The sequence below is a fragment of the Engraulis encrasicolus genome, chromosome 24, assembly GCF_034702125.1.
Source record: "Engraulis encrasicolus isolate BLACKSEA-1 chromosome 24, IST_EnEncr_1.0, whole genome shotgun sequence".
In the NCBI taxonomy this organism is placed as follows: Eukaryota; Metazoa; Chordata; class Actinopteri; order Clupeiformes; family Engraulidae; genus Engraulis; species Engraulis encrasicolus.
The window spans coordinates 4,600,915-4,614,263 of NC_085880.1; the positions used below are offsets into that span (position 1 = coordinate 4,600,915).

The 13,349-nt window shown below is 40.2% G+C and overlaps 1 protein-coding gene across 1 annotated transcript in view; it reads left to right on the forward strand.

Annotated features, from left to right (window-relative positions):
* LOC134441312 (uncharacterized) overlaps positions 1–13,349 on the forward strand; it is a 139,271-nt gene that overhangs the window by 24,848 nt on the left and 101,074 nt on the right. The window contains exons 2-3 of the mRNA XM_063191582.1: positions 5,768–5,837; positions 6,444–6,563. Of these exons, the coding sequence (XP_063047652.1) occupies positions 5,768–5,837; positions 6,444–6,563 (190 nt within the window). The remainder of the gene's footprint in view (positions 1–5,767; positions 5,838–6,443; positions 6,564–13,349) is intronic.

Genomic DNA, 13,349 nt, shown 5'->3' on the forward strand with positions numbered 1-13,349 from the left:
TGACATGGCGTCCCCAGCAGAAATATTGAACCCAGTTTTCAGCTGTGGAACTGAGGAATAACGCAGTCCTTGTTTTGCATTCACAACCACATTCACTAACGGACGTGACGTCGGTATTACCTGCATGTGATTGGCCGATGAAACGGTGATTTACTGTGTTTCCGCCCTATGAGTTTCCCTTTTCATTGCTTTTGAGATCGAGGTAGGCCAACGACCGTTTTTGTCTCAGCAAAGGGCTGTGGTTTCCTGACGAAAATGTGTGTAAATTGGAAAATATTTGTAAATACACTGTATGGCGTATATTCAGCGTGACAGTGCTTTCGCAGGCCAGGCATACAGTGTTTGAAAACACATTAGTAGCAGTGATTTTAATCTGGTTCTATTTCGCACGTGGCGGGTAATTAGCAAGCTAGCGCCGCCAATCTTCGGGCATTGAAAGTGTGCATAAAATATGCGCACTATATGCATATTTAATACGTGTGCATTGACGAATTGTCATATTAGTATTAACCCCAACAAGTGAGCTCGTGTAGATTCGGGATATTGATATAATATTCACCAGCCAAAATAGTCATGTGAGGTAAGGCATGCTGCTTTCAAAGACCCACTGCCCTGTCATAAAGGCGCGTTTAGACCACCAACGTTAAATCACGAAAATGTGTGTAAGTTGGAAAATGTTCATAAATGCATTGTATTCCGAATATTCAGCGTGACCGTGTTTTAACAGGCCAGACGTTCAGTGTTTGAAAACACATTGGTAGCATAGCAGTGATTTTTAACATGGTTCGCACGTGGTGGCTAATTAGAAAGTTAGCGCCGCCAATCTTCAGACATTGAAAGTGTGCATAAATATGCGCACTACATGCATATTTAATAACAGGGTATCTGCACATTTTTCATCACCCAATTTAATACTTTTTAATATAATTTTCAAGACTTCCAACATTTAAATTAATACCACTACACGGGTGTGCGTGTGTGTTACATGGTACTGTATAATATTGCTATTGTTATTACATTGCTATAATGTCATGTAATACATACATTCACGCTGCTCACTGTGTTATTTTATTCTCATTGCCTGCTCCCTAGTCACTTTCTGCACCAGATGTTTGTCATGACTTGTCAAAGAGGTTTCTGTATGTTGCAGGAGTTTTCATGACAGCACGGAATCTGCCCCTTCCTTAGATAATTCATTATAATTTCAAATCAAGTTCCCCCCCCCTCCCCCCGGTTCATGTACAATGTCTTGTCTCCACTGCTTAAGCCATATATATGAGGTTTTTTGTTCTATGTCTTGATATTGTAATGTTTACAATGTGGAGCTATGTAATCTTTTTTTTCTCCTCATCCTTACCCAATGTTGTCTAACACTTGACCAAGATTTGTGATGGTGGATGCGCGCAGTGCGCAGCGGCCCCAGGAATACTAAACTTTTTATTAGCTTTTACTGCTACTAAGTATTGTACCCAAAAACACAATTTCGTTGCCTTTTGACAATGACAATAAACTCTTGATTGATTGAAGTAGCCAGCATCTGTGTAACTCCATGCACTAAAATATTCTTTCAGTTGATCTGGCTGCTGCATAGGTGGGCCCAAACTCTAATACCCTAGTCATTTTTTGTACATAATTTAACCAAAGAGATGCAAACACAACAACAAAAAAAGAGTGAGGTGGCGTGCACACACAAACTCATTAGTTTAAAACATCATTAACCCAAAAAGTCATCCAAAACTGAAACAATTTCAAAATTGTGTATATTTGACATTTCATGAAATACCTTAAATTATAAAAAATAAAAATGGACCAACAATTCATCATTTATAATGGTTAAATATTGGAGTGCAGTGCACCTTAGTCTAGGAGAGATAACACCTGTGGCGTCAAAAGGGTTAAAAAGGAACGACTGCTCAGCTCTGAACTGCTCCCTCATAGAGACAGTACAGTAGTAGGCGTTCTACTTTCAGTTTAGCAAGTCGTTCGATTCTCTATTCTTCGGAGTGGAGAAACAGCAGCGGAACTTGATGTGAATTCCACAAACATTTCCCTAACCGACCGATGCGACCGATTTCGACATTCTCGCATATCCTCATTGCGACATTTAGCCTCGTAGAAAACACTCCGTTACTCGCCTGATTTATGTTACATTTTACACGCATTTCCACCGCTTGCAACTTCACTACACTCGTGCTCACTTCGGATTGGATTAGCATCTGACAGCATCAAATAATCCGCCACGAAGCTCGAGGACAATTGAAGTAGCATGAATGGAATCATCATGCATTCATGAAATGATATGCGTTAGCAAACACTTAACCTAAATGAGAGGGCATGGCTAACATTAAGAGAAGGAGCATTATAGAGCACAAGCAGGCTAGGTGACGTCGTGCCGAAAAGTGAGTCCCTGCCAGAACACGAGTGCCCTCATTGAAACCAATGGAAACCAATGACCAATTTTTCAGATATTTTTTACCCATTTTTGCAACAAAAAAAATCCGACACAATTTAAGACGGAAAGCCTATCTACATTCCTTTTGGAAGTATTACAAAGAGCTGGTTATTTCAGTAGGCCTATTAATCCCATAAAATAATCGAAGAATTGTCATAACAAATGTTACGCTTTCATTCAAATAGCTCATATTAAGTGGAGGGCGAGTAATGTTTCATAAGCATATGTTTAGTTCATAAATTATGTAATTCTTTCTGCCAAAATGAGTATAATTTTCTCTCAAAAAATGTCATTGGTTTCAATGAGGGCACTCGTGTTCTGGCAGGGACTCAGGTGTATGCAGCTTATGAACACAACATAAGGTTTAACTTGCATAGTGAAGCAAGAACGGCCAGAAGACGGTCGCTAGAAGCATTAATCTAAAAAGTCACCGGGAAGTCAGAAAACTCGCACACTGCTGGCTGGTTGCTGGCCGCTCTCTGATTTTAAGTAGAGCTATGCCTGCTGTTTGCTTCGTCCCGCCTCTTTGCACGAGTCGAAAGACAGTCTTAAATGCTGTCAGAGAGAATGGATAAGACATAATACTAGACTCTCTGACACTGTGTTTAGTCATAGTTTCAGCAGGAATATTAATGAAATCTGGTAACTACGGATGAACGAAATGAACGAATGAACGGAATGAACGAATGAACATGTCATTCATGGGCTCCAGAATGAATGCATAGTTCATAGTTCATTAATATAGTAAATATTGTACGTTCAGTTCACGTTCGCTCAAAATATGAACTCTCATTCATTGAACACGTTCGGGTACAACACTGCTGATAGTATCGTGTTTACAAAGACACAGATCATTATTCTCTGTGGATGTTGAAAGTTTGGTCAACATTCCAAAAAATGTTGACAATATGAAGTTCTCTGCTTATAAAGGAACAGTCCACCATGTTTCATTAATAAAGTGTGTTCTTCTCTCACCTGAGATGAGCTCCTCCTGACCTGCCTTGTCTTCGGACACGCCCCCTGTCAGCAACGCACGCAGCTCAAACTCGTTAGCATTAGCTTGGCTGACAGACTGCATTCTGTTAAAAGTGACCAAATAGTTTCATGTGTTCCCTATTTAAACATCCCTGCACGACTAGTAAACCGATCCACATGTTGCACAAAATGAAACGTGGCGATTTCCTAGGTAAAGAAATGGCACTGTAATGAAAGGCGTAGTAACCCAATCAGAGTACTTCGACTTTGAAGCATTGATATCTTCACGAAGGGAGAGGGGGGGGTCTAGGAGTGAAGATATCAATGCGTCGATGTCAGGACCCACATGTCTTGTTTTTGGACCCTTGTGTTTTGATGTCTTTCCCCCCTTGTGCTCTGGTTTGGTTTCCTTGTGTTTTTGTTTTCGTTTTTGACCTGTCACCTTCCCTGTCCATGTGCTTTTGTGTTTTCCTGTCATGTGTTCTGCCCCACCCCTCGTTTGTGTCACCTGGTCCTCTTGTCTCGTTTGCTTTGCTTAGTTCTCCTGATTGTTTCCATCTGATACCTGCCCCTTTTCTCGTTTCCTTGTTATCCTCCTGTTACCCATGCCTGCCTTCAGTCACTGTCTGCACCTGCTTACCTTGTTTGTCATTGCGTTCACCTGTTCTAGTTAGTCTCGTTTGCCCTGGTCATTGTCTCCACCTGTGTCTTGTCCTATCATCTGCCCTGCTTGTGTCCATTTGTTATTGTCTTTGATTTTGGGTTTGATTGTCCCATTTGGTTTCTTGTTTGCCCCTCTGCCCTCGGTGATCTTTGTAATTGTCCACTCGTCTCCTTGTAGTCTTGCCACCTGCTCCCTGTTGTCTCCTGCCCTATCGTGTGCCACTTTGTAATCCCCCCCTGTGTATTTAATCCTGTGTTTCCATTGTCTTGCGTGGAATCATTTTGTCCTGTTGTGTCGAATCGCTGTCCGTGAAACCTGTAAGTTTATCCCTGTATCCTGTATCCTGTATCCTGTAACTGTTATCCCGTGTTCTGTGTAGGCCAATGATAGTTTTTCCCCCTCGTGGGTTTTTGTTTTCTCGTTCCTTGAGCTTTGTTCTGTTCCTAGTTTTGAGTTCTAATAAACCCCTGACCTTCCCTGGATTTTTTGTGTGCTGCATTTGGGTTCTTCCTGAGAAAAACCTGACAGTCGAAGTACTCCAAATGAACTACGCCTTTCATTACAGTGTCTTTTCTTTATATATGTAGGAAATCGCCATGTTTCATTTTGTGCAACAACTTTTGGATCGGTTTACTAGTCGTGCTGGGATGTTTAAATTGGGAACATGTGGGAACAATTAAGTAATTTGTAACTTAAGGCACCGAATGCAGTCCTTTCGGCAAAGCTGAGTCAAGCTAATGCTAACGAGTTTGGGCTGCGCACATTGCTGACTGGGGGCACGTTCGAAGACTAGGCTGGTTGGGAGGAGCTCATCTCAGATCAGAGAGGAACACACTTTATTGAAACACGGTGGACGATTGTTCCTTTAAAATGGCTGTCAGCCAATGACATAAGCATTGTCTTCATATTTGATCTTAAATCCGATGACAGAATGGGGTTACCCATGTATGAAAACATAAAAATAAGTGTTATTTTCAAATGCATACCTTGTTCAGTCAAAAAGAAAAGTGAGTGTGAGATTTTAACCTGGTGTCAGCAGTCATATTGGATTTTGCCCGTTTGAGGCATTTTGGTATTTTTTTGCGCCCGGTATAGCCTACAGCAGATTTGGATTCAGCACCCTTGAATACCCCTAAATCAGTTGTATACCAAAAACACGATTCGCCTTCAGGACCTTAAATAAGCCCCTTTTCAGAAATACTAATAGCTGTCATAAAGTTTAGTCACAACTTTTTTGTCTTGGTCTATGTCTGATTGTACAACCTAACACACCGGACCATGGAATAATTGAGCAGGCCATACTGTCCGATCACGTTTGGGTGAATTGGGTCCCTCTAAAAATGGGGAGCACATACAACAACTGTTGCCATTTCTTTCCTAGGAATGGGATTTGTATGTAAACACCCTCAAATGAATATTGAGAGTATGCAGTTAAAGCACAGCTTGTTTTATTTCAAATCCATTGTGGTGGAATGTATTTAAATTTATTAAGATTGATTTTTGCTAATTATTTCTTCCCAGCCTTTATATTCAACAGCCCTCCCAATTGTGGTCGTCATTTCATTACACCAATATTCTCATGACATCTCATTACACCGATATTCTCATGACATCTCATCTTATTACATGTAATGAACTGATTGGGATGTTTTATCATTATTGATATTCTTTTTTAGATTCTGCTAAGTGCAGCCATCCTTATTGTCTTCATGATCCCAGGGACTGTTGGGGAAAACACAGCAGAAAGTAAGTGCTTTTTTCACTTTGATGCATACTTCTAGATTCAAAGTACTTTATTAACCCTCTACATTTTAATTGGAGGAAAGAAGAAAAATCAGCATACAGTTGCTGCTCCTGGTTTATTTTACAGAATGTTTCAACATGTCTGTGCTTATGGTATGGCAGTGAAGATATTGAAACAATGTGTTGTGCAACGGTACCATGTATTATTATACTGCTAGTGCTGCAATAACAACCGTAAGAGTACTTCTATTTCTACTTACAGTAATACACCTGTATATAAACACATCTGTACTACAGATACAGATATCTTTACAGTATATATCTAAACACAGTCATACCCGAATGTATCTCAAATGTACTTTTTTCACATTTACGGTACATTTACCTGTTGTCTGTATTCACAAAAGTAATAATCCTGCCCGGATCTTCACTGCTATTTACTGAAATGTGACCTTCACAGGGAAAAGGGCTGCTGTCCCAAGTAAAAGATGACAACGACAATGAATTAATAAATATGCAAATTAAATGAATGAATGAAGGAAGGATGAATACGCTGTTCACCCCTTGATGTATTTAATTTATATAGTGCAATCATGTAATTTCTTTCAGAGATAACATGCTGGGACAAGAATACCAATAAGACTATATGCGAAACTGCTGGAGATTGCAAGTGGAGTTCTGATGCATTTCCTAAGGATAAAAAGACTGGTTGCCACCAATGCCAAGCAGGTAGGCTTTTTGTTGATTCATAATATCTTGATTTATGTCACATACTTTCTTATCCAGGCGCGGAGTGGCCGTTGGGAGATCGGGGACTTGTCCCGGTGGGCCGCGGCCGTGAAATATAATAATGCGGCTGCACTGAGTTCTTAACCGGCCCTTACAATTTGCCATTGCACCTATTAGCACTGACTTCCCACTTTCCACTTCCCTGCATTTGAATGTAGCTGACTAGCCAGTACTTATACCGCATACCAGACGGCAATACCTCACTGACGGTGTCAAACAGTAAATTGGCCACACCCCTTCTCTACTGATAATTTTCATACACCGTAGATCGCGGAAGTTTACAAGATCTTAGTAACACTGTTTTGTTTTCAGTATATATATGTATATTGGTTACCAAAGGATGGAAATATTAATAAATTATGATTTATTTTCCGATTTCCACACGACTGTTACAGTTTACAGTCTTTCCAGTCCATTCACTTGCTCTGTGGTTATTGACTTGGGTTACGAACAGACTCCACCAAGTGGTAAGGAAGAGAACTGCGCCTAACAGAAGCAATGGGTTTTGTTTTGATTTTTTAGACCGTCAGTATATCTCCTTATAGTTTAAATAATATTATCATCATACATATATTTATATGTGGTACATTTAGGATGTAGCCTATGTCTGAAGAAATGGAACAAAATAATTACCACACAAGATTCTGATGTGACCAGTGCTGGGTGTGTAGCCTAAGCTATGGATTAAAGTAGAGTGATTGCAAGAAACAAAGACATTTGCTGCGACGAAGACAGCGTTTTAAGGTAGGCCTACACCGTTTGGTTATACATTTTGTTGACTTATGGTTGTGGTTTGAAGTAGCTATTAGGTTTGGCTTATTTGCTGCATGGTGGGTTTATTGCACAATGCAGACAGGCTTTTTGTAAGCTATAGGCTACTATACTATATTTTGTAAGCCTACTCTTCTAAAAATCCCCACACTCAAAACTTTGTGCCCATGCTCATCCTGTCTTCCTTAAACGATATTTCAATTTCAAACTGTCAAAATGACAGTGGAGTGCACATTTCCATGGAACAGTAGTGTGATGTAGCCGTAGGCCTATGAATGCTTTGGACTGTGATGATGGCTCCAGTGGTGTAGTCTACTTTTTGAAGTGGGTATACTGTATATTTGAGCATTTTTTGATGTGTGTATAGTCTACTGTATATATTTGTGCTATTGTAAATAATGGATCAATCAATTTTAAGTGGGTATACTGTAATCCCTGAAATTTTGAAATGGGTGCGTATACCTGCGTTTTACGTAGACTACACCACTGGCTGTGCATTTCATCAAGGTGTAGGCTACAATTCTCCACTTCAGGTTGATATTTTGACAACACTAATGTCCACATGTAGTACGACTGCAGATTTCGTGGCTTTTGTCTTTTTGGTTAGGAAACCATGTTGTTCGCTTTGTTATTTTTTTTTATTATTATTTTTTTTTTAAAAGAGGGCCGCCAAGGGGAAAATTCTCCCGGTGGGAAAAGGTGGGCCACTCCGCCCCTGTTCTTATCCAACTGGAAGATCATGGAATGAATATGCAATACATTTTCATTACATTTAGCTAACAATTTTATACAAAGTTACATAGAACCATAGGTTTTTGCCAAAAACTCAAATGTAAACAAGATCGCTATACATAGGTTTCCCATTTACAAACATTCCTGCTATTATCCTGAGCTGCCTCTTTGCATAGATGGCTAAGAAAGAAACCGTCTTTCCGTGCTGTTTGGGAATCGCTTGGTAGATACGCGCTCCCTTTATTATAATAGCTATGAAACATTAGCCTGGTGAACCAGCGCCACCCGCTGGACGGCAAAATGTTTTGTCTACGGGTGGGTCTGGCCTCGCATAATGATTCAATGAAGCCAGAATGCCATGAATCTGGCAAACCAATTACAACGCAAAGATGTGTTTTGAATCAAAGCGGGCAGGGTTTTGAGGGAAGGTTGTTCTCATCAACAATCTTCGGATGTATTATGCATCGAGGCCAGACTAAATTAGATATCCACATTTAGTCTGGTTTATCAGGCTAATGAAACATGGTAGCTTGTTGTTGGAGTGTGTCTGATATTTTACAGGGCCTTCATGAGTTAAAGTTGCCTGTGGTGTTCACGGATAGGCTTTTGTATCCATGCAAACACGTTTTGTTCTGGAAAGCATTTAATCATTGGGATGGATGTTTCAATATCTTCATGGTTGAGGCGACGCGGTTTGGACGCTCCAAGGCTATTGTACGTAACGTCATCAACCTCTGTTGGAAGCCTAAGCAATAAGCGGTCACTTGGTTTTGTTGTGGTGAAAAAAATGACGAGTGTAAGGAAGAAAACCCCCACTGACATAATGACAATCTTGGGCTCTTTTGATCAGTGTCAAGCTGCATACAGTTTATGCCTAGACAACAACTAGAAACGTTTTGGTGTGCGTTGGGAAGGGGGGGGGATGTTGCCATTTAGTAAGCTCACTGAGAGTATCTGTGGACTGGAGCAATTTGAAGCTGAAACATTTACATTTTATTATTATTGTATATGGTGTCCATTTTTCTGTGTGTGTGTGTGTGTGTGTGTGTGTGTGTGTGTGTGTGTGTGTGTGTGTGTGTGTGTGTGTGTGTGTGATTATCTAATTCTTCTACACTTTTAAGTCCGTGGATTTTATTTGGCAATTCCACTAACTATTAACTGCATCCAATGATGTTTTGGACATTAGAAAACATTTATCTTTCATATAATACAGAAAGTGTAGACATAGTATTATTTCCCTCAGCAAGAATGAATATTTAATACTGGTTTTGGGCGTTTTCATGCCGTCCTGTTTTCCAAATGTCAGATTCAGTCTTCATATTAGCATGTAAAGAAACTTGTTTTGCCCAAGACGATTGCAAATGTTGATTCACAGTAATCATCACAATATGACAAAACTGTCAGAAAGACCACTGTCCTTTCCATTATACATGAAATTTGCCATTTTGTGTGTGTCCACGAAAACTGTGTTAACCGTGTCACGGTCTGAAACCTCCTCCATAAATCAGTAATGGTTTGGTCTTAGGCCATACGAATAACATCACGTGATGTCATAACCTCTTTGGCAGGATACGGGAAGACTTTTTGGTAAATTTTGAGCTCCATCCTTCCATAATTTAATCCATTCTTTTTCATGTTCTCATAGCGGGAACATTGCCTGTCAACTGTGTTATCAACATATTCATAAGAATCTGAATTAGAAATCACATGTAGAAAAACACAGATAAAGCATACAGATACATGAATTGATTAAGGTGTTGTGGTGGAACTTCTGAGGTCCTCAGTTAGCACAACACCATAAAAATGGCTGAAATGTCAACGGTGTTATCGTCAATGGTGTTACAATTAAGTATGACAGTCAGGGTTGCCAGATGAGGCTGATGATTTCCAGCCCAAAAAATGATCAAAATCCTCCCTAAAAACCCGCCCAATTCTATTGATTTATATGGCAGTGGGAAGGTTTTTCTGATAGATGCCATTTTTACCAGCACACGGCCATCCTAAGCAGCCCAATTGGGCAGGAACCAGTCCAATCTGGCAACACTGATGACAGTTGAGGAGGAGTATGTTTTTGCCAATTTATATCCATATTGACAGACAAACAAACAAAATAATTTGTGTTCTAGGGAGATGGGTTTGTCTGCTCTGTTTTTTCTCCTAAAAAAGTGCCGACTTGTTCCCCTGCACTGTTGACCGTAAGACAGTTGAGTAACACGGTTGACTGTTTTGAAAGTGTTTTTGCGCTATTGAACCCTTATGTGTTGGAAAAATCCTATGAGCATACACTAGGGATTATCTCTGGAGAAGGAAGTCTTGTGTAAGGAGGGTGACTATATTCAAATCAGACGTTACAGGGATTTATGATGAAAAATGTGTCAGTCTGTATCACAGTGACTCATAAAATCCTACTTATGAAGCTCAACAATCACATTTTCTATATCAGTTGCACAGATTAATGACAACATTATTGCTAAGGGACATAAGCACTTTCAAACATATATTGTTTCAACTCTGTAGTATTTTTATATATGTTTGAAATGACATAGTATTTGTCCATAACACTGTTGACAAAATAATTAAGCAAATGTTCGCTTTCATTAGAGTATTTATCAAATGATTTAAGATTAAACTTGGCAATTTGTTTGTTTGGAAACTTAAATATATACACTATGTAAACATCTAGGTCATTTATTTAAAAAAAAACTGATAATTTACATTTTGCTTTTGCCAAAAGCGTAGGGGAATCGTAGAATCACTCGTGTGTGTGTGTGTGTGTGTGAGTGAAATATTGCTTTGCTTAACAAGGTGTTTGTGTCTGTGGGACTTGTTTTCAGTTTTTGCTTAAGGGAAATGGTATGAATACTTTTATATATTGAGATTCACTGGCCAGGAAAATAATCAGGAAAATAGAGTTAGTTGTCCAGTGTCCACCTCTCTATCTCCTACCCTCAAACATACTCAAAACTTCACATGCAGGATGAAGGGAACATGAGGGTACACTGTGACCATCTCCCTAAGAAGGTTATTGTGAGTAGTGATGAAGCATTTTTTCGTGTGAGCTTTTTAATTTAGGCTATATTATATACGATGTCTTAAATACCGATAGGTGCCGCATCGGTGTCGGGCCCTCAGGCGTCAAAAAGTGCCCGGGCCCATTTCAGATCCCAGTCCAGCCCTGCACACCAACACGGCAGTAGTCGGGTGGTAGCGGCGCAGGAGACAGCTCAGTGCCGCGCTGCATTTAGAAAATCAAACTCAAGCAGATTTTTCTCGCCGGAATGTGAGTGGTGATCCGTTGAAATGAATAGCAAAAACATACATTCCAGTTATTTATGTTTTTACAAGAGAGGTGTCCACATTCCATTTCAACTATGCAAAACTGTTGTGGTACCTTGATAAGCATGCACACAAAGTTTAGGCTATTAACACATTGAATACTGACGTGTTCACGGGATACAGATTTCTATTGAATTACGGGATACAGAATTCTATTGCATTAGAATACAGGCGTTCTAAAGCCTTTCTTCACGTTTTTTGTAGAGTCACAGTATAGTATGTGAAAAGGCCACTGAAACATGTTATGGCTCATTTGAAAGTGCACACTTAACCGTCTTAGTGGGTGAAACCCATGTATCTCTACGAGCTTCCTGTTGCCAGGCAAACCTAAGTTAAACCGAGGGGGGTATCCACCAAATTAGGCAAGAAACTGAGGAACTGAGATATAGAAACTGAGATATCAATAGGGCTACAGAGAGAGTAAAGGGCATCAATGGGTGATGTTTACCTGTCGTCATCAGTGCAGGGTGATCATTACAGTTACAGGTTAGGCTACTGTACGGTTACTGTTCTTGGGTTGGCACTGAGACATTGCCGTTGTGATTAAAAATTTCCAAATCATGACACAAGCTTTCGACTGCCATTTTTATCTCCGCCAAGTGTTTTCGGTCGCGTTGGTTTGTCTGTCTGGTTTTTTTGTCTATATTTGTTTTTCTGTCTGCAGCATAACTCAAAAGCCTATACATGGATTATGAAGTTGTTGGGAATTAACCAAGGAACAAGTGATTAAATTCTGGTGGTGATCCAGATCACGAACCAGCTAGCCTTGCAATCTAGATGTCCCTAGTGACTGCAAATTGAATTGCGGGACAGGGCAAAACATTCCAGTTTCTAACTCCACAAAAAGAAGGCAGAAAGACTTAAAATGAAAATAGGGAGACTTCCGGTCGAGACGCTGACAAGATGGCAACATGAGGTACCAGCTCCCGAATAACTAATTGTATTATGCAGCCTTAATATGAGAATTATGATTTAGAAATACATCACTGCATGAAAATGACGATTATGTCAAACAAAGCTAAAAAAGACAAGAAGAAATTTGGCCTACGTCCAACAACATTATAAAATCGGACTAACTACTCTCTGAATGCCAGCATGGCTGATGCTGAGGCTAGTCAACAGGATGACATGGCACCACTAGCATTATTCTGCATGAATTGCGAGATTTTCGACTGAACAATAAAATGCAATTAGACGACATAAAGGAGGAAATAACCAAGACAAACACCAGAATAGACAAGGCAGAAGAAATAATCTGTATCTGGACAGAATTCTAAATACGGAGGACCTAATCATAGAAGTGATAAAACCCCAAGAGCAGTTGGAAGCTAAGATAACTGATAAAAAGAGCCGCTCCAGACGAGAGAATATCCGCATATACGGGATACTAGAGGAAGCAGAGAACGAATTCCCGTCTATAATGCAATGAGTTTGTTGAAAAACTGCTTGGTTACAATCTGAGCATTACGGACACTACAAGCTTCCGAATAGAGAGGGCACACCGGTCACTTGGAAACAAATCCCCCTCTACTACTCAGCCGAGATCCATTAGGGTGAAGTTCGCCAGTTACAGAATCAAAGAAGCTACTCTACGTAATATATGGTAATAGAAAGGGTTGGACTGGCAAGGACGCAAAGTGAACACCGACAACGACTACTCACCACGCATAATCCAAAAGAGGAAAGATTATGCCGAGGTCAAGAAAATTCTGAAAGACAGAGGCATCAAATTTCACTGTGTTCCCGGCCAGGCTACATGTAAAGTATACCAATGGACCCACAACCTACGAGACCGTCGAGGGGCTACATGCACGAGAGGGGCTTCCCAGTTAAGGTTATCAAGCCTCCCGAGACACTGACCGAGCTACTACGGCAGCTGTCCTGCCA